General features: G+C 50.7%; 1 protein-coding gene across 10 annotated transcripts in view; it reads left to right on the plus strand.

Moving 5' to 3' along the window:
• Positions 1 to 2644: 2644 nt before the first annotated feature.
• The window catches only part of KCNQ2 (potassium voltage-gated channel subfamily Q member 2), a 65061-nt gene continuing 46429 nt past the window's right edge, over positions 2645 to 21276 (plus strand). For all 10 annotated transcript variants that reach the window (XM_063172476.1, XM_063172483.1, XM_063172477.1 and 7 more), the window contains exon 1: positions 2645 to 2946. In XM_063172476.1, coding sequence (XP_063028546.1) covers positions 2651 to 2946 — 296 coding nt within the window. In that variant the 5' untranslated portion in view covers positions 2645 to 2650. The remainder of the gene's footprint in view (positions 2947 to 21276) is intronic.

Below are 21276 nucleotides of genomic sequence, written 5' to 3' on the forward strand. Positions count from 1 at the left end.
GATCCCACCCCTTGCCTTTCCCACTCCCCATTTCTGGTGGTCTCAGAAATGCAGGGCACCCAGAGCTGTGCTGCAGTGTGACACTGAGAATGACCAACTAATTAGGCAAAGAGGAGTGTGTTGAATTTAGATTCTTCTTTAGGGCTCACAGACTATTTGTAATCTTGAATTTGTTAATTGAAAATTGCTTCCTTTGTTTGTTGTTGGCCTTTTTGTGGAGGGGGATATTTCCTGCTTTGGGACTGCGTCACTGGATCTATAATAATGCACTTTGTACATCAGTGCCAGGCACTTTTGTAATTGGCCACCCTATTAAAGAACACTAATGATCTTACAAGTGTTCACAAATAATGAATAGAATGGCCCCTCATTGAATTGAGCAATTTATTCACTGACATACTTGCAGATCTGGTTTTCCAGTATTTAACCCAGCTTTAGTTTTCTGCCTGCCTTGCAGAGATGGATTCTCTTTCAGCCATGTGTTGGAGAGAATATGGGTCACAGGAAACGTTCTGTTCATAAAAAATGTAGGGCTGCTCCACGCTCACTCTTCTCTCAACGTGCATGACAGGGTTTGGGGAGTGAGAGGCAGCAGCTTTAATCTCAGGGCTCCTCTTATCCATTAGTTCTCACTGGGATCCTCCTGAGAAATTAGGAGAGGACCAAAAAGCCAGGACTTGAGAACTCCGAAAGGTTATGTTGATTTTGTCATCTAAATATGAATTTCAGGAAAAGCTGGCAACAATACAGAGTGGTAAGATTGGTTTTCCAACAAAACCCAGCCCTGGGTGGCTCCTGCAGGCATAGAATTCAGGGCCACCATTTTGCTGCTTCTCTACTAACATTGTGTTGAGGCATTTATGATGAAAGGCGCAGCTTACCTGAGCTTGCTATTTAATTTACAAACAAAAAGTTTTGTCCTGAAGCCTTGTTTTACTTACAAAGAACATGCAGATCACCTGTGATTTTTTGGGTTGTAAGGGATAGAAATGTCACTGGGAAGGAGATGATGATGTTGGGCTTGATTTTATTTGGTTGCAGGTCTTCCCATTGCACTTCAAAGAACCCTTTCCATGGAGGATAATTATGTGGGGCAGGCACCTCTGTCCTGTTTTCTGCAGTCTGCCTGTCTTCTCCTGAGTCCAGTGAAGGTGTGTCAGCAGGAAATATTCCCTGGGGCAGAATCCAGCAACGGTGTAAGGGGGGAAAATGCTGCTGCTGGACTATAAATAGTGGGGTATTAAAGAGCTGGTTTGTGTCAGCACATCTGGAGATGGACTTTCTGAGCAGCTTGGTGACCATGTCATGGTGCAGTTTCAGCATGGAAGCTGAATTTGGGCTTCTGAGAGGATAGGTTGGGAGGTGGTTGGGAAGCATGGAGAAGGGAATGACTTTGCACAGTGGGATTTGTGGAGGGGTTGAGCAGGTCTGCTGCTGAGTGGGCTCATGGAGATGGGGTCCCCCTATGACACTGGCAGTGTCTGCAACCTCTGCCAGTAGGAACACGGATGTCATCCCATCACAGGGCACTGCCCAGCCCTACCCGGGGGCAGGAGGAGCCCCCCCTCCATGGGGGTTTTGAGGGGGGTGCCAGAGCCTGGTTTGGGGAGCAGACACTGCGCTGTGGGCAGCAGGAATATGCTGTACCTTGATTTTAGGGTGGGATGTCCCCGCTGCATTAGGGGGCACCGACACTTGGGGGAACAATGCCAGACACTGCTTTTCTTGGTGGGCGCCACATTTTTTTTAAATTTCGAGGGCGTGAGAAACAGCAAGCCCGAATTTTTAGGAGTGGGGGGAGTGCGGGCGGCTGCTGCCGGCGGGGGATGCCAAGGGTTAAGAACAGGGCTGGCATCCCACCACAGGGCACTGCCCAGCCCTTTTCGAGGGGCAGGAGGAGCCCCCTCCATGGGGCTTTTGAGGGGGTGCCAGAGCCCGGTTTGGGGAGCAAACACTGCGCTCTGGAAGATCTTGTACCTTGATCTGAGGGTGGGATGTCCCCCTTGCATTAGGGGGCACCTACATTTGGGGGATCAGTACCAAACACTGCTTTTCTTGGTCGGAGTGGCTTTTTTTAGATTTGGAGCGGGTGAGGAACGGCAAGCCCGGATTTTTAGGAGTGGGTGGAAGTGGGGGGTATGCGGGATGCTGCTGCCGGCGGGGGATGCCAAGGGTTAAGAACAGGGCTGGCATCCCATGGCAGGGCACTGCCCAACCCTTCCTGGGGGACAGGACGAGCCCCCTCCATGGGGGTTTTGAGGGGTTGCCAGAGCCCGGTTTGGGGAGCTGTGGGCAGCAGGAACATGTTGTATCTTGATTTGAAGGTGAGATGTCCCCCCTGCATTAGAGGGGACCTACATTTAGGGGAACACTACCAAACACTGCTTTTCTTGGTCGGAGCGGCTTTTTTTAAATTTCGAGGGGGTGAGGAACGCCAAGCCCGGATTTTTAGGAGTGTGTGTGTGTGGGGGTGCGGGCGGCTGCTGCCGGCGGGGGATGCCAAGGGTTAAGGGGGCGGGCGGCGGCGGGGCGGCGCTGGCGGAGCCGATTGCAGCGGCTCCTGCGGCTTCGGCTGCGCCGGGCGCGGAGCAGCGGCGGGGAGCGCGGGCGGAGCCCCCGCCGGAGCCCCCCGCCGCCCCCCGCCGCCACCATGGTGCAGAAATCCCGCAACGGAGGCGTCTACCCGGGGCCCGCCGCCGAGAAGAAGCTCAAGGTGGGCTTCGTGGGGCTGGACCCGGGCGCCCCGGACTCCAGCCGGGACGGAGCGCTGCTCATCGCCGGCTCCGAGAGCTCCAAGCGGGGCAGCATCCTCAGCAAGCCGCGCTCCGGGGTCTCGGGCAGCGGGAAGCCCCCCAAAAGGAATGCTTTTTACCGCAAGCTGCAGAATTTCCTCTACAATGTGCTGGAGAGACCGCGGGGATGGGCTTTCATTTACCACGCATACGTGTGAGTAAAAGGGTGGGGGGCAAAGCTGGTGGCAGAGACCCCTCCCTGGGTCGAGGTGCCCTCCTGCATCCCCTGAGCCCCCGAATGCGCCGGAGAGCGGGGATGCTCCAGCTGCAGAGCGGGTGCGGGAAGGGATGCCGGGTGCCAGGGCTGGCTGGGGAGCCCCGGGGGATGCTGCGGGGGGCGGAGGCTGAGCCGCTCCCCCTCATCCTCCCCGAGATCAGCCGGGCCGGCCGGGCCGCCGCTGCATCCCGCATCCCGCATCCCGCATCCCGCATCCCTCGCCCCAGCCCAGGCGGTGCCCGAGATCGGGGCGGCGATGGCCATCCGGGGAAGGAGCTGCCCCTGCAGAGCTGGGGGGAGGCTCCCGGGAGAGTCACCGAGCCCCTGTCTCCCCCTGCCCGCTGCCGCTTGCGGGGGAAGGGGCTGCTCATGCGGTCGGTGCAGCGGGAGTGATGGGTAGCGACTGTTCCTCCGTCTTGCTTGAAATCACCATAGCAATGCTGTGAGCAGAGGAACAAAAAGCTCCGCTCAGGCACCGTCTCTCCTCCCCCCCACCCCCCCAGCATCCTTCCCTCCCCGGCCCCATCTTTGCCTGCTGGGTGGCTGCAGGTAAAGGTTTGGCGCCGGGGTTGGTTCTGGGGCTCTGCTCAGGCTTCTGGAGGTAATTCTTGTCCCCGGTGGGAAGCGTCTGAATGGGAGATGTGTCTAGAAAGAAATGCTAATCAGTGTCTGGGGCTCGCAGCCGGTACGGCCGAGCGGTAAACAAAGGAGCATCCCTGGGTGCTCATCCCCTCCCCGGGTACCCGGGTTTTGGGCAGGAATGGCCCCGCTGACCCGCGTTTGGCAGCAGGATCCCCCGAATCCCTGAAGCATTGCTGCATAGGAGTGCAGATGACTTCCCGTTGTTCCCAGGCTCGCCAAGGGAGGGTCAAGATAAATCTCGGTGTTACTGCAACTCCCTTCCCTCTGGGACTTTCCACAGTCCCACCGGGCTCTTCTGCAGGCCTGGGCTCGGGCTGAGCTGCTCCCACCCTTGGTGCCAATGCTTTTTTTGTTTTGTTTTTGTGCTTTTCTTCATGGCCAGGGCCTCTGTCAGCCACGGCAAAAGGATTTTTGGGGCCTTTTCGTTTTTTTTTCCTCCCCCTCCATCCTTTTGCTGTTGTGCTGCTGTAAGATAAGGAGTTGGGATGTGCTTTCTGCTCCTCAGCCATTTTGTACATTGAGGCCTTCCTTGGAGGTGTTGGTGGGACCACGGGAGAGGGGAGATCCTTGCTGGGTGCAAGGGGGAGATTTGCTGAGCACTGCAGTGAGCTGGGCTCCTTGGGGAAGCTCATTTCCCCTGGGAAACGGGAGAGGAGAAGAGAGAGCATCTGTGGAGCTCAGCTGCAGCTACGAGGAGGAGTGTGAAGTCCAGCACTGGGCATCCTGAGCGCCTTTCACGCTCCCGTCCATGCTCTGGAGTTGTGGGTGGTTTGTGTCACAAAATCTTCCAGAACGGTGTGGAGGGGCCAAGTGTCCATGCTGGGAGCTGGGTTATTGTGTGTGCACTGAGGGTGGGGATGCAGTTTGCAGTGTGCTGTTAAATACAGCTGAGACCCCAGCTGGGGACACTGGGGTGACAGTGACAGAGATGGAAGGGGCTGAACGCCAAATGACAAACAGCAGGGGTAGCTCTGGCTGTGAGGGCTTTGCAAACATCTTGGGCTTCTTCAGCTGCTCTGTCTTAACTTCTGACCTGTTTGGCTCTCTGCATTTGCTTGGGCAGCCAGGGGTGCTCCCAGGGCCACCCCAAACTGTCCTGCTCCCAGTGCCCCTTGGCTCTCACCCCAGAGCTGCATCCCCCCAGCCCGAGCAGCTGCGTTTGTTCTGGGCTTGTGACTCCACTTGTATCTGCTGTGGCACCACGGGGAGCCTGTAAAACCAGCTCTGCCCCCTCCCCTCACGCACCTGCTGGGAAATGGAGGCTGAATTCTGGGCTGAGGTGGTAATCGCACCAATGTCTGTGAAGAGTTGGTGATATCATAATTTTTTACAGTGTATTGGGAAGTTCTATGGACTGCAGTTTTCTGTACTATACCCAGGACAGGTTTAGCCTTGGCAGGTTGCAGTTACAGCTTTGGAAGAGCTGAAGGATATGGGAACCTTCACACAAAGCTGCCAGGATAAGCTCATGGCTGTTTTCCCCCCTTGCTGCCCGGGTGAGCCTGGCATGGCCTGTGCCAGCTCTGGGGCTGTTGGAATGGGTTCTGTAACTGGAAGTCAGTAATGCAGACAGACAGGAGAGATAAAAAGCTTGTTCAAAGGTGTGGGAGGATGACCAGCCTGCCTCAAGGTCACAAAGTTTGTATGGAAGGGCTGGAGCCATTCCCATGTCCCAAAGGCCAGTGCAGTGCCCTGTGTGTGCTATTGGGGTCCCTCTGTCTCCTCATGCCTCAAACCTCATTTTGTGCCAAATCCTGGGGCACAAAAGCACCTTTAGCCCTCATCCTGCAGGAATGGGAGTCCTGAAGAAGTCTGTGCATGAGGGTGCCCTGTCCTGCCACTGTCCTGGCTCCAGCCAGCCCTCTCCACTGCCAGCACCCCTATTTCCCTGCTCTGCTGCTCACAGGGGCTTCCTGGCATGCAGGTTTATTTCCAGTGTGAGTGAGTTTGTGATGCTGCAAGGCTGGGTTTTATCTCACAGATGCTTGCAGACCCAGCTGCCTTTGCAGGCACGGAGCTGCTCCAGGGCTGCTCGGGCAGCTCCCTGCACCCAAAGCCAAGACAAAACTATTAGGGCTCTCCCAGCACGGAGATGTTTTAATAAATATGAGAGGTGCCTCTGGGTAATACCTCTGCTAAATTCCTGCCTGCAGAGGCCCAGGCTGGTTCTGATGCTCTGCCTTGAGAAGCCTGTGCAGGTTGCATTTATTTCCAGTGCTGCATCCTAGATCCAATCCATCTGATTTCATTCCCCACCTCTTCCTGCTGTCGATCATTCCCTTTCTCACCATTTCATGCATAAGAAATCAGGGAAATTCAAACCAGGGAATCTCTCACTCCCCCAGCCCTGGTCTCATCTCAGATGTTGCCTCTCCAAAAGCAGAGCTGTTACCTCTGTGAGCAAAAGCAGAGTTTTATATTTCTGTGTTATGATTCATTTTTGTACTTAATAGCTCTTCCTACACTGACACAACTGGGTGACCTGCTCTTGGGAGCTGTGGGTATGATATATATGATATATAATGTATATTTTGGATAACCCCATGGACAACTGAGCATTGGGGGTCCCATTTTTGAGTGTAGCTAGAGGTGCTGTCTGGCTTACAGCAGTCTGAGCCTGCTTTATTTCTCACCTTCTCCCAATATTTCTCTCAATACCTTTCTTTTCTATTTCCCCCCACCTTTTTTTTCCTTTTTATTTTTTTTTCTTTTTTTTTTTTTTTTTTTTTTTTTTGTGACAGATCCTTTACATTGCAGCACATGGCTTCATTCTGTTCAAGGCTGAACTGAAACTTGAAAAGTTGAGCTGTATCTAAATAGCAGGTCTGGCTTTTTGAGGGTTGCAGCAGCGCTTAGACCTCAATTTAGTTCTCTGTGCAGGTGGGCATTTGGCTCCTAAAAGTTTTCCTTTTTATTACTCTGAATAATTTTTTTTCCTTCTAGTCCTTTTGGCTTGGTTTCTGTCACTTGTCATGTGCACAGAAAGGGCTGTAATATTTGAATGTGATTTTTTTTGTCCCTACCTTCCATCTTATTTCAGGAGGGATCACTGTTCTGTGCCAGCCTAAGCAGGGTGCTCACCCTGGGCACCCCCCTGGTCTGAGGTGTTTGGGGACACATTTGCTGATCCCTGGGTGAGCTGCTCAGCTTTGGTCCCTGAGCTGAATGGGGGGCTGCATTTGGAACAGTGGCAAGGAAACAGCCTGGATTCAGGCACTTTTAAAGCTGTGTGCACAGGAACCAACATAATTCTTGCATTTCCTACTTAGAATTTACAACCCTGATGCATCTCTTTAACTGTGTTAAAAATAGTTTGGGTGCATTTTTCGTCTTCATACTGTGCACCATACATTTAGTTAATTAAGCAAGTGCATGGACTTAAATTATAATAAGGAGGAACATTTCCTCCCTGTCTAATTCCATTCAAATTTCCTTGTGCCATCCCCATCCCATTTGTTCTTCCCTTTTCACCCAGGCAAGCTGCCCCTCTCTCCAGTGCCCTGCCTGCATCCATGGCCATGGCTGGCTCAGGGGGAGCACAGAGGGTGGGTGAGGAGTTTCCCTGGAGTTCCAGGGTTTCTCTTTGCAGATGTGGCCTCTTTTGTGACTCCTTTCACTCCTCGGAACTGATGGTTATTTCACATAGATCCATTCCCAGGTAATCTGTTAACCCAGAATTCAGGGTGAATGTGGTATGGCAGTGTCAATTGTCCATCCCCAAACCCTGAGGAGTTCATGGCGAGCCCTCGCCCCCCAGACAGGGTGTCACAGACATCTTTTTATGAAAATCCCTTCCTTATGGTTTTTCCTCCTGAGAAGCTGAGAGGCCTCAGGAACAAATGTAAACATTGATTATCTGCTGCTGTGGAATGCAACAAGTGCATCTGTAATTAGTCTCATGTTCTTGTTTGTAATTAATGGCCAATCACAGTCAGCTGGCTCAGAGAGTCTGGGACAGCTGCCTTTGTTATCACTCTTTCTCTTTCTATTCTTAGCTTAGCTAACCTTCTGAGATGAAACCTTTTCTTCTATTCATTTAGTATAGTTTTAATGTAATATATATCATAAAATAATAAATCAAGCCTTCTGAAACATGGAGTCAGATCCTCATCTCTTTCCTCAACCTGAGACCGCTGTGAGCACCCTCACACAGGGTGGTTGTGGGCAGATAAGATGCCACCCAACCCAGCCCATCCATCAGTGATGTGCAGGGACCTCTCTTGGGTTTCCCTGCCCACTCCAGGCTGAGGGGGGTGAAGGGGCCAGCACAGATCTCCCACAGGTTAATAAACCTGCTGGGCTCTGCCCTCTGGGGCTTCTGCCCTGAGCTGTGGGGTCGTGCCCACGCCAGGGACCCGGGCACCTTCCTGCTGGGACGCCTCACGAGCTCCTCTCCAGCTGCTTAGTCAGAGCTTGGTGGGAGCAGCCTGATTGCAGTTGCTTTAATGTGTCACGTTCCAGCCATCATATTCACCCCACACTGACATTAAGGAAATGAAAAACAAGCTGATCCCCTGGGTGACCTCCTTTTCTTGTGCTGCAACACACCTCAGATGAGTCTTGCTGTGGTTTGATGTATTAAAGGAGGAATAACCCAAAATGCAAGCTCCAAATTCTTTACTAAAGGGAAGATGGGCACAGCTCAAAGAGATATAGTTACAAAAATCAGGTTTGTTGGTTTTTTGGTTGCATTGCAGCACAAGGAAGGGGTGGCAGGGTGAGACACTGTGCCCAGGGTGAGCAGAGCACAGGGTTTGCCAGGCATCACTGCTTCTCACAAGGATATAAAGCATGTAAATTTAGTGTTCAGCTTCTGGGAGTTAAGTAGCAAACACTTAGCCCTGCATAACCCTTTTTAAGGTAGCCCAAATGCTCACTGGTTTCTGAGTTCCTGAGGAACAGATTGTTCTTTAAATTGTGGTGACAGGGAGCTGTGCCAGTCCTTTTTCCTGCCATGTAATCTCCTGTGGAACAGATATGGTAGAGCTGAGGAAGGTGGGGAGTGGTTCCTACAGAGGATTAATGTCCCTGTTGGTGTGATGTCCCTGCACATCAAAGAGAGGAGTCTCTAGCACTGGGACACACATTTCTTTAGAATAATGCAATAATTTTTCATCCCTGATGGTCCAAAAGGAACTACATTGCAAAACCAGATTGTTGTGGTGGCCTGGACAGAGTTTCATGAATGTATTTAGAGTGCATTTAGAGTGTATTTAGATGTACTTGACTAGTGAGCACATGATGGCACAACCAGGTGGTGCAGAAGGACAGGGGGTGCAGGATCCTCCACACCGCACATTTAAATGCTCCTAATCAGGCTGCAAGACAAAAAGATTTGGGCTCTTCTGGCAGCCACCTGTGATGAAAGATGACTCCCCCAGGACTGCAGGAGTAGATATTTCAATGTAAAATGTTTTGCACTGAGATCATCACTGTGTGGTGAGCAGGCTGTGTGAGCTTGCTCAGCTCGCTGAAGCTTTGGTGACCTGGGCTCCTCTTGTGGCTCCTGTGGCCTTCTCCTGGCAGAGCTGCAACCTCAGCCTCCTGTGACACTGACAGCAGAGGTGTCTTGGGGGCGTCCTGTGCATTCACTGTGAGGCACTGAAATAATTACTAGTGCTGTTGGATGGGGAGTGTCACACCAAGCACTGGCTGGGGTGGCAGGAGCTGCCTCCTTACAGCCTCGGGGCTTCTTGGCTCTACAGCTGCCAATCAATGAGGGAAAGCAGAGAGCTCCTGCAGAACTCTCTGGTCTCTCTTTGGCATCACTCCAGCCTTTTAATGTGCTTTTTAGATGTGCGGAAAAGTTTTGGTGTTGGTAAGCATCCATAAGGTGTTTTTTTTTTGGAGTGGATCGGATGTCAAAGAGCTGCCTTTTCCAAGAGAGGAAGCAAGAAAACCTCTGGAATCTTCTCACCTCTCTCTCTTGCTGATGTAGGGAGGTGATTTAGAGCCACATCAGAGTCAGTGGGGTTGCTGGGGGACTGAGTAGTCACTTGATTTCTCTTGAGATCTATAATTTCCAGATGTTTAAGATGCAGTGAGCTTTCATTGTGAATTTGGTGATGCTCAGATATGTCCTGGATTCTGCATGGAAATCCCACAGCAGCCCCAGTGCAGGGTTAGGTGGGCAGGTTTGCCTTCTGCAGGTGCCCATTTCCCTCTGTTGGTGGCACAGGGAGCCTAACTCACCTTGCAGACCTTAGTGAGAGCTGGGTAGCACCAGTGCAGGCCAGGAAGAGAGATTTTGCATGATTTTCAACTGAAAAACAGGAGTGAGAGGAGGCATCTCCCACCTCCTGCCACAGCCTGTGGGAACTGGGGTGCTCAAAGGCAGAGCTGCACTGTGGACACCCCAGCAGGTAAGGTGAAGGGGAGAGATGAGGCTGATCCACATTGAGATGGAATGACCTGGTTCTGAGATCTTTGAGAAGTGGTTTTGAGAAAGGAATCTGTGTGGCAAGCCCTGAGCAGCTCTTGTGATCTGCAAGCAAGACTGGGAAAAATCAGAAGCCACCAAGCCCAAGTGCCCAGTTGCCATCTCCATTCAGAAATCCTCCTTTTCTTACTGCCACCCCCAGGAGGGTGGGACAGGGGAAAGAAACAAGAGGACAGGCAAAAGCAGAAGGAATCTCTGAGTTAGGAGGCGGCTGCTCTCTGTCTGCACGTCCTGGCAGCTCCATCGTGGCTGGTGCTTGGTCTCTTCAGGACAGATTTTGCCTCGCGGAGGGTCTTTCCCAAGCATTCACAAATTCCTCATTTGTAAACAAACGCTGATCTGCCTGGCAGTTCTGCTCTCTCGTTTAGAGCTCTGGCAGCCCTGGGGAGGTGACAGTGTGGGAGCAAATTAGGGCTGGGGTGGCAGCAGAGCTGCTGTCACGCACTGCAAGGGATGAGCACAGCAGGGCAGGCACTCCTGGCAGAGCTTCCACAGCCAGCCTGTCACTCCCCATGAAGTTATCATGATGCCCAGGAAAAAAATATAAAAATAAGCTATCAGGAGTCCTGGCTGAAGGGTGACTGGTGGACACCTTGTGTGTCTCCTGTGTGAGGGCAGTAGGTTGTGTCTGGGTACCTGCTGTGCCTGTTTCTTGCAGGTTTGGTGTGGTGGAAAAAACTAATATGGGGTGCAGGGAAAAAGTAAAAAAAATCAGTCAAGGAATAATTAAATTGAATAGAAAGGGAAAAAATATTATTCTGTTAGTATTACAGCAGTGTGTAAGCACCCCTAAGGGGAGGAGAATTCTACTAGCATCTGTTCTGCCTATCAAGTCAAAGAGAGCCAATCCCTGCTGGAAGACTTGGTGTACTGAGCATCCAAGACGCAGAAAAGGCATAAAACAGTTGTTGGGGCAGTGCTGGTAAGTGTTATCTTTGCTCCACTTTGCTTTTTAACAGCATTTCCTGTCACCTGATTTGCTTTGGGATTGGTGGTTTGCTTTCTGTCTGTGCTCCTTGCAAAGGAAGGCGGGGGTGGCTTTGGCCAGCCTGAGAGCCTCAGCAGGGCTGGCACTGGGCTGGGAGGATGGAGGTGGCACCTTCCCAGTGCCATGGGTCACCCTCAGAGGCACAGTTTGCTGTGATCTCACTGTTCATTACAGATGCAGCGCGGGGAGGGCTGCGAGTGGCTCTTGTTGACTTTCTCCTGTTGGGGTGTTGTGTGTGGCAGTGGAATGACAGCTCTGGGAGACGTTCTCCTGCATCTTTATGGGCTTGTGCTCAAGTCACAGTCTCAGAGTGGCCATTAATTGGGTTTATGCTTGCTGGGAGGTTCGTTACCTGATCTGAAGAATGTAATAAGGGATAGAAGAGCACTCCATCTTTCACTCAAGAGGAGAGCAAAATAGGTAAATATAAATATCTGTATATTTAGCTGGACAAACAGGGAGTGAGGCTCTGTTTCCTCCTGCCTCTTCAAGCCATATGGTGGTTAAGCCTGAGTGCTTCCAGGAAGGGCAGCAAAAAACAAAACCTCTCCCCAATAACAAGGACTACTCAGTGCTCTTGAGGCAGGTGTACTGCAGGAAGAGCTGGGGCTGGTATGACCATTGCCTCAACGTTGGACACTGTTATTTTTCAGTGGTTATTCATCCTTCCTCTTCCTTTATGCCTGGCAAGGATGGAAACGCCAAGTCTTGCCCAGTTGACCTCTTGCTAGGCCTTCCTCCAAGCTCTCTGGGGTTTATTAGCGATGATTTGTGCTTTAAGGACTGGTGAGATTCCTGAGTCATCCCCTTAGGCAGGGAGCTATTTATTTCAGTGTGTGTGTTACACTCCTTGGGAGTGGGTGTCTCTCTTCCGCTTTTGGATCCTGCCCTGACACTATATAAAGACTCCAGGCTTGAATGAGCAACAAAGCCAACCCTCAAACTGGCTCCATCCTTTGGGAGATCCGTGCTGCTGATCCCATCTCTCCTGGCTGCAGGGGCATGGCTGTTTGGAGCATGGGTAGGAGCTTGCATGGGATGTTTGTCCATCTCGGGGTGTGGAGATGCTGGGACAGCTCCTGGGGACTTGAGTGTGCTGCATGTGCTTGTCCAGGAGCAGCTCTTGCTGTCCATTGGCTCCTGGCTGAGGGGGAGGTGGGATTTGTACCATTTTCTTTTTCCCCGGAGGTTTCTCTGCTGGTCCTGCTGGGTTTTTGATTAGTGGGGTTTTCATTATTTAGCAGAGATGAGGTGTTGAGGGGCTGTGAGTCTCTGTTGGTATCACAGCAGGGACTGGAGGTGCCATGGGCAAACCTGGGTGGGCTCCTCTGAGACAATCCAGTGCAGGGATTTTGTTGTGTCCTTTTCCCCAGGATGGGCCTTTCCAGACACTCCCCACGCCTGCAGGAAGCTGCCCTGCAATGGGTTTGGGGGGGAAGGAGTAGCACCTCTCTGGGACCTGCACAGCAGCCAGCCTGCTCATGGCCGTGCTCATCCAAAAGCTGACTTCACACCCAATTAAGCATCACCCTGAGCCAGAGGGACAAGTCCTCATGTCATTATGTCTTGAACTCAATTGCTGGCACTTCATGAGGGCTGTGTCTCCACAGCCTGAGGGAATGGAGCATTTAATCCGTATCAGCTCTAAAGAAACTTGGTTAATGTGATCTCTGGTTGGGTTCTTGTGGGTAGGGGATGCACATCTCTGGCATGGTCTTTTTCTTAGTTATGGCTATTCCTGTAAGGAAGGGAAAAATCTTAGACAGAAGGAAAATTTCCTGAGCTCTTTCTCTGTAATTTACCAGAATTTTGCATTGAATTTTTCTTCTTCACCTTTTCTTCTTTTAACATCGTGATGTTTTTAATACTATTCTTAATTAGCAGCTTCTTGCTTATCGTGCTGGCTAATGAGGGATAGGAAGAATTTCTGCACTGACCTTTTGTAGCTGATGACGTTTTTCTTTTCTGCAACAGAAAACAGATGTAATTTAAAACTTTCTCTGAGCTGCCCCTCCAGACCCAGAGGCTGCACCCTCCCTTCCTGGTGCAGTTGTGGGTGGTGGGAGCGCCTCAAGCCATATTAAATGACACAGAGAGAGCTGCTGAGGCTTGGTGTGAGGATCAGCAGATTACAGGGATAAATAGAATCATAGAATTGCATTAGAAGGGATCTTAAATCTCATCTCTTTCCACCCCTGCCATGGGCAGGGACACCTTCCACTGTCCCAGGATGCTCCCAGCCCCATCCAACCTGGCCTTGGACACTTCCAGGGATGGGGCAGCCACAGCTTCTTTGGGCACCCTGTGCCAGGGCCTCAGCACCCTCATAGGGAAGAATTTCTTCCTAATATCTAATCTAATCCTGTCCTCTGTCAGTTTAGATAGTACCATGCAGGTACGAAATTTGGTTTTAATTTGGCAGTGATTCTAAACAATCTTAGTATTGGGAGAATGATTTGGGGTTGTAAGTTTGGGAAAAGGTAATAGAAGTGTCTGAATGAGACAGATGAATGGGACTCTAAAGTTGTTTCTCTCCTGCTGTTTTTAGCAGGTGGTGGGGATGTAAACATCTATGAGTATGTGGGGCATATCCCAACCTTGGGTCTCCACCCAAGATTTGGGATAGCCAAACCTAGGAGACCTACTAATAATTCAGGGCTTGGTTTTGCCTGGACTTGGCTCATCCATATGCAAGAACTTGGGTACCTGGGGAGTATCTCCATCAGACCTGCCATTTTTGGTTCCCTTCTTTGCAGACAGCCTTTTGTGGGTGTGTGTTTGGCAGAGAGCACCTACCCACAGCCCAGCCTGCTGTAGGTAAACAGGCTGAACCTCCAGGAGGAGTTCAGTCCTCTCTGGCCTTGCTCTTCTCCCCTTGGGAGGTGGAAATCATAGAGAAATTCATGAAGGTAATGAATTGCCTCCCCATCTGTTTCTGGGGAAGGCCCTGCAGCCACATCCCCGTGGGATGTGTTGGGAAGAGTGGCTGGAGTGAAGCCTGACCCTGTGATGGCTGCAGTGGGATGTGCATCCCTTCTGGACGAGCCCAGGGCTGCAGCATCAAGCACAGGCCTTGCTCACTTATTTTCCATTTGCTAAAAGACAGCTGAAATGAAATGAAGATTAATTAAACTTTTTTTCTTTCCCCCTCCTTCCTGCTTCCTCTTGCTCTTTGCTGTTTCTAGGGAAGACTGAAAATAGGTGCTGGAGAGGAAGCTGAGCTCTGAGCATCCTTTCAGGAGTGCAGCATATGGCCCCCATGGGACTGCAGGGAAAGGCCCTCTCATTATGGGGAAGGTCCTGTGAGGCTGGGTTACACAACCAGCGTGGAGCTGCTGCTTTAGCAGCAGGCTGAGGATGCTGTGACTCCAAATGCTGTGACTTCCACGGTGCCAGGTTATAAATTGTGCTGTTCCCACATCCCCATCAGCTCCTCCTGCAGCTGACGGTGGCCCTGGCAAGCCAGCCTGGCCGTGTTAGACCCAGGGCTGTAGCTCTGGCTTAGAGGGAGCAAGGAGAAGGTGCAGATGCAGAGCAGGAGGCCCAGAGCCAGCTGCAGCTGCTGAGCTCAGTGCTGCTTTCCTGTGGCTCCTGGAGCCTGCAGTCCTGGCTGCAGATTGCTGTAATTCCCAAGGTCAGACCACGCTCGCTGCCTGGAAGGGATGGGTGGTACCTGCAGCTCTGCAGGAGATGGTTTGAGCAGCACAAACCCAGCTGTGGTCCTGCTGTTGGTCATTCCCTTGCCGCACATCTGGGCACATCTGTGTGTGCCTGCACCAGGCACCTGCAGCATCCCCGAGCGGAGCTGCTGGATGTGACCCAGGTGGGAGATTCCCTGCTTTCCCAGAGAATGGGCTGTGAAAGCTGCCTTGGGAGTAAACTGGGAATTGGATGTGGGATCTCGCTGCTGCCAGGCTGGCTCTGATTTCCTCTGGAGCCCAGGGGAGCAGCAGCATCTCCTCTCCTGTTCCCAGGCTGGGCTGCAGCAGCTCTCCAGGCAGCAGCAGCAGCACAGCGATGCCGCAGGGCTGGGGGAGCTGCTGGGGCACTTGGATGATCATTCCTGAGAAAAGGGGGTTAAAAGCAGGTTTTTTGCAAGCCTTTGCCTGCCATTTTAAACGGGAAGGATGTTTCCCTGGCAACGAGATGGATGCTTCCCAGCAGAGCATATGGCTTCCATCGACTTTGATTTACCAGCGTGTTGAAATGGCAGCTAGATAATCTCTCTTCAGCTTTTCTCTGTCCATGCCATGTGTCCCTTGTCCTTAGGAGTTTTTAAAGGCTCCAGCCCCTGCAGTGCTGCCCCTGCTCCTGTCCCAGGGCTGGGGCTGCTGGGGTGCCAGGGCTGGGTCTGGGGACCTTTGCAAAGAGGGACCTGCACAGAAAGACCTGAGCATCACCCAGAGCAAGGAGCTGGAGGGTGGGAAGGAAAATTCCTTGCCTTTGCTGCTTTTCTCCAGCCAAGCAGCTCCTCCTCCTCCGAGATTATAATCCACAGACCTCTCTTCCTATTCTCCTCCCTGCTTTAAATCATTTTTAGATGTTTTCCACCTTTCACCACACAATCATCTGCCTCCTGCAGCTTGCTATTTATTGTTGTGTTTACTGGCACAGGGAAATAAGGAGAGGGAGCAAACCTGTCATTTGCTGTGCGGGGGAACATGGGGGAGCTGCTTTCTGGGAGCTCGTGGCTTTCCCAGGCTGGCTGGGGTGTGCCAGCCCCATGGGGCTCCTGTGGCAGCCTCCTTGGAGGGGCAGAAATGGGGGAAGAGGTTCTTACCCTCGCTGCTGCCCATCACTGTGGCAAAATTGATGAAAATCGGCCAGCAGGTCCAAATTTTAGGTAGAGACAGGGAGGCAGCCAGACAGGGTGATTGTGTGAGGCTCATCCATTGTCAGGGATGTCAGAAATTTATTTGGTCACCACCTGGTTGGTGCTGTCTGAGCCTGATTGCCATCTGCCCATGTCTGGGTGGTTCATAGCAATGAGCAGCGGTGAGGGGCAGGTGTGGGGTTTGGGAACTGGCTGGGTAATGTGGCCTTAGCTGAAGGGATTGTGCTGACCTGTGAACTGCAGCAGTGCAGGGACAGCTGGGGGGAAATGCATTCCTCCCCTCTTCCACTGATGGAGGTTTTGGGTGAGGTAATGGCACCTTTTTTGTGAGTATCCAGGTGAGCACAAAAGCCTTCAATGTGCTGGCTCTCAAGCCCAGCCCTGCTTGCAGCAGCCCCCAGAGCTGCTCAGTTCAAACAAGGCTCCCTCATTATCTGAGGTCACCCTGATTTCCTGTGGCAGGGCCATGCCTGCCCTCCCCTTTCTGCAGGTTCAGCTCTCTGGGCAGCCTCTCCCTCTGCAGAAGGTTCTCAGTGTGTGAGCTGTGCTCTCCTGCTCCCAGCCACACCTGGCCATCCACCTGCAGTACCTGGGTTGTACCAGGGAAGAAGTGAGAGGTGACAGAAGTGTTTAATTGTCCTTTGGTGCTGGGGATTCCTGTGTCAGGTGCAGAGAGAGGCTGTGCCCTGGCAGAGCTGGCACTGTCTGTGCCAAGGAGGTGCCCATGTGGGTGGTGGCAGGATGGTGATGTCCTCATGGCTCCCCCATGGGGAGCACAAATCTGCCAACTGCTCAGGGAAACTTTGCTGATGGAGAGGAAAAGGTGGAAAAGGACTTTTAAATTCAGACTTGCAGTTTTGGGAGACTCAAAATAGTTCTGTTAGTGCTGAAGTTGAGCAGGGCTTGACTGGCAGCTGGTGTGATGTTCTCCTCTCCCTGCGGCATAACTGGGATGGATCAGCAATTTTTTAGGGCTAAAGAGCTCTGTCTTCTAAATGCTGATCTCTTCAAAGATCCAAGTTTGTTTTGTGCGCCTTCACCCTGGGCAGTTCCTCTGGGCTGCCTGTCTGCATGGCCCAGATGCTTCTCTTGGAAAAAACATCCCCATGCTGACAGGAGCAGCTTCCCAGGCATGGGAGCACCAGGGCTGTGCTCTGCCGCCCCTGCTGTGGAGCACCATGATGTGCTGGCAATGTGGGGAGGGGATGCAGAGCTCCAAAACCAGCACTGGCCCTTTAGTTCTGTCTGTTGGACCTAGTCCTGCATTCTCTTTGCCAAACTCAGGCATTGCAGGGTTCGGACCCAGCCGAGCTGGAGCCTCTCCTGTGGCAGTGCAGCCCCCTTGGATTTCAAGGATTATTCCTGATTTGTGCTGGAATGGATAAAAGAGAACATCAATCCTGATTATTTTGGCATTCCTGTTATTCCTCAGGTTACATTTTTTTCATCCAGTTTGGGGGTCACAGTCTTTTGGGGACTGAAATCAAAATTCTGAAATCAAATTCTTTTGCACCTTGGCTGTGAGCGCCTGCTCACTACCTGGGACAAGAGGTAAAATTATACAGATGTTGAAATTACCAACTCTTAGATTTTATATGGTCAGTTTGCAAATATTTCCATATTTTCCCCAAGACACTGTTAATTAAATAAACAAATGAACAAGTGAAATGAGCGGGGCTTTGGTTGGTAATTCTTGCATTTTACACTTTGGTGTTATCCATTAGCCTCTGGTTCTCAGAAACCACATCCTTGTCTTCTAATTATCAAGGAATGAAGCTGGGGATGGGCCCTGGGAAGTGACTGGGGCATCTGAGTGCCTTAAAAATTGCCAATATCTCAGCCATTCTCCTTCTCTCTTAGCTGGGACAGAGCCCAAGAGCAGCAGTTCTGGGGTCCTGCTTTTACAGCAGCACAAGCCAAGGGCCTCAGCCATGGGGAAATGGAGGTTTTTAAAGGCAGCACAAGGATTTTGAGCCATTTAATTGCCTTCTGTGGGTCTGGGGCAGTTCAGGTGAGTGCTGAGAGCTGCTGAGCCCCTGTGGCAGCAGCTCCCCAAGGATGCTCTCAGCAAGGAGTTTTGGATTTGAGGGGCTGGAATTGGTGGTGCTGTGGAAGCAGTGCAGAGTCAGAGATGGGGAAGGGAACCTGCAGGAGCTCAGGGGGATGGAGCTCATCCTCTGTGGGCAGGAAACCTCAGGCTCCAGCTGAATTGCTGCTTCTGGGACAGACCCTTGAAAAACCAGCTACTATTCCTGTCTGCTGCAGGAACCAGCCCGATTGGAGACAATCTTCCTATCTGCAATTAGACCAGAGCCTATTTTTGTATATCACATTCCCTCGAGGAATGTTTAGATGAGATGCAGCATTACCTTTTATAGGGACAGCTTTCTTTTAACCCAGTTCTAGAGCTCACCTCAGATCGAGTGACTTGCCCAGGTCAGTCAGAGGAGTTTGACCTCAGCAAGAAAAATTTTAATTCCTGCGTGCTCCCACCATGCAGCATTTCCTTGGCTTCTGAGATTTATTTTCCTTGAGGTGTTGTGGAAAAACAAGGCTTAAGAAACAGAAATATCTTGATCTTCAAATAAAGGTTGGGTCAGGAAGGTTTGTATTCCTGTGCTCACTAGCAATGATTTTTCCAGGGTGGGGAGGAAGCAGAGGCACTTTTGGGGGAATACCCTGTGGGATGAAAGAGAGACAGTGCTCAGATTTCAATCTGAATAATGTGGGTATTGCATGAGACAGCAACTTTCCCTCACATTAAAATCAATGAACATGATCTGAATAAATGCCTGCACAGACATTTTAAGAATTACTTAAATGTCCAATATTTTATACTCTTAATTTACCTCCCAATGCACTGTAATTGCACTGTGGGCTTTAAGATTCTCTCCCATGAACCATTTCTGCAGCTGCATGAATATATTTCCCCCCACCAAATTTTTTGAAAGAAAGCCTCAGCCCAGCAGAGCTGGATCCCAGCAGGAACAGACTCTTCTGGCAGGTGCACAGGCTTGATTAATACTTTGGGTTTTCCCCCAGACATCTGGCTCCTCTGAGGCTGCGTGTGCAGGGAGAGGAGAATACGCAGACAAGCATTTCCAAGTGATTCATTCTGGGTGAGGACAAAGCAGAACATTGGAGCTAGAACTTTGCATGCAGTCATTGTTATTAATAAGGCTTTTATTCAGCCTGAGTTAAATGATTGGAGCCAGCCTGTAAAAATCCCAAGCAATTCCTTACGTTTAACTCCTTTTCCCACTGTAAGGGTTCAGAGCTTGATCTCCATTCCCTGGCATTTCCAGACAGCTTTTGTTCTTTGAGGCTTCAATCCAGAAAAGCTCTTAAGCTCACTCTTGCTCCTAAGTGTGAGGATACACAATCCTTTGCTGGACTTGGAACAAATTATTTCATGGAAACCAAATTTCAGCTCAAATTCCTGCAGCTCATGAGTTTGGGTCAGGACTCTGGCACTTCTGTTACAAGCAAGGGCAAAAGGCTGGAGGAGCCTTTGGAGTGACAAGTGATTTCAGAAGTAGTGGATATTGAAGGAAAAATTTCCTAAATCCTGCTTTTATTTCTGAGAAATGTGCTTCCTATAGAAGGAAGGCAGGGCAAGAGGTTTTCTTGTGACTGGGTTGTGCCACTTTGCCATGCTCTTACAGGAAGATTGCAGTGATCTGTAGATTTGGCATTTGGGGACATTGTTTAGTGGTGGCCTTGGCAGTGCTGGGGAAGGGTTGGACTCAAACATCCTGGAGGGTTTTTTCAGCCTAAATCATTCCATGATTTTCCTTCCCATCCCAGGGCCAGCCCTTTAACATGGATCCCTGAGAGCTGTTTCTCTGTGGCCTGATGAATTCTCACCTCCCAGCACACCACCTAAAGCCTCTCTGTGCACACCACAGCCTGCCCTGGAACACTGCCTTGGAGAGCTCCAGTGCTCCTTTTAGACCACCTGCTCCAGTGGAAGGTGGCATCCCCAAGGCAGGGGCTTGGAATTAGATGATCTTTAAGGTCCTTTTCAACCCAGACCATTCCACAGCTCACCCCACAGTCCTCAGTGCTCTTTGTGGCTTTGGAAAGCAAGGGGGTTCTTATCAAGGCAGCTCAGGCATCACCTGAGTGCACTCAGAATGCACAGGAGCTGTAAATGTTATCCCAGACAGGCCTTTGATAATGATTTATTAAAAAGTTTATAAACCATGACAGTCCCTGCCTTGGAGCCAGCCACTGTGCTCGTCACAAACGACGTTTCCTACCCACATGGATGCTCAGGGATCCCCCAGGCTCATCCAAGGAGCAAAATTCCAGGACAGAGGATGGGGCTGGGCATGGCCAAACCTGAGGGGATTGAGATGCCATCAGGAGTTATTTTGGGGCAGAAGGAGAGCATTTATTAAGGCACAGCACCAAAAGGCAGGAGTCTCCGCTTCTATTTCCAGCTCTTCTAGCGACAGAATTTGCCTTGGGAGATGATTTTGGCTGAGACCAAGTGATGTGGGAACCCAGAGTGAGGTATTCAGGCTTCTATTCAGCCTTGGAAATGAGCAGTCAGGTTGCAAGTCACAGCAGGATTGCTTACATTAATAAAGATGATGGATGCTCCTGGCTAGGGGTAGGTGCCATACAACAAAGTTTTTATCCCTGGAAAAGTCACAGCTTTCTCAGCATTTTGTTTCTGACTCAATGGAGGTTTAAATTGAGCTGCAAATACTCCCATTCTGATTTTGAGGCTCTCTGAGCCCTAAAAGGCATTTGCCAACTTCTGTTCCTCTTTGCTGTGGATGCCCTTTCACCTTCACTTATTGTCATTTCTGTGTTTTCCTGGCCTTTGATTTACATCAAAGTTTTAGGTACTTGAACTGCAGGGTTTTTTACAGAGCCCACAGCAAATGGATTTCCTGGGATTGCACATAAGCACATCAGTTTTATTTCAGCACAGTTATCAATGCCTTGTTTACATCCCCAAAGTAATTTTCAAGTGTTTTAAATGTTTTAAGTTGCTTTTCATCGTGCAGCTCTTGAATGCCTGCAGTGAAATACTCCTTCCTTTCCAGCTTTGCCCTTTCTAATTAAACAAATCATTAATGGCCTTTCCCAATTCCAGGGAAAGCCATTAAAGTGGGCAACAAGCACAGTGGCTTTTTGCAAGCTTCTGTCACCTCCTTGTGTTGTATCCATCTCCATCACATCCAGGAACCCAGTTGTAATTAGTGGTGCTCCATCAGAGGAACCCCAACATTTCTGAATGTCAGTGAATATTATTTGAATAGGAGTATTTCAGGAATAGATTTAGAGGCCTTTTTAAAATTCTTATGCAAATGGGCATGTAGATTCCAAGGGGGTTTCTTTTGGAAGGCA

Source organism: Melospiza melodia, chromosome 19, assembly GCF_035770615.1.
Source record: "Melospiza melodia melodia isolate bMelMel2 chromosome 19, bMelMel2.pri, whole genome shotgun sequence".
Classification (NCBI taxonomy): Eukaryota; Metazoa; Chordata; class Aves; order Passeriformes; family Passerellidae; genus Melospiza; species Melospiza melodia.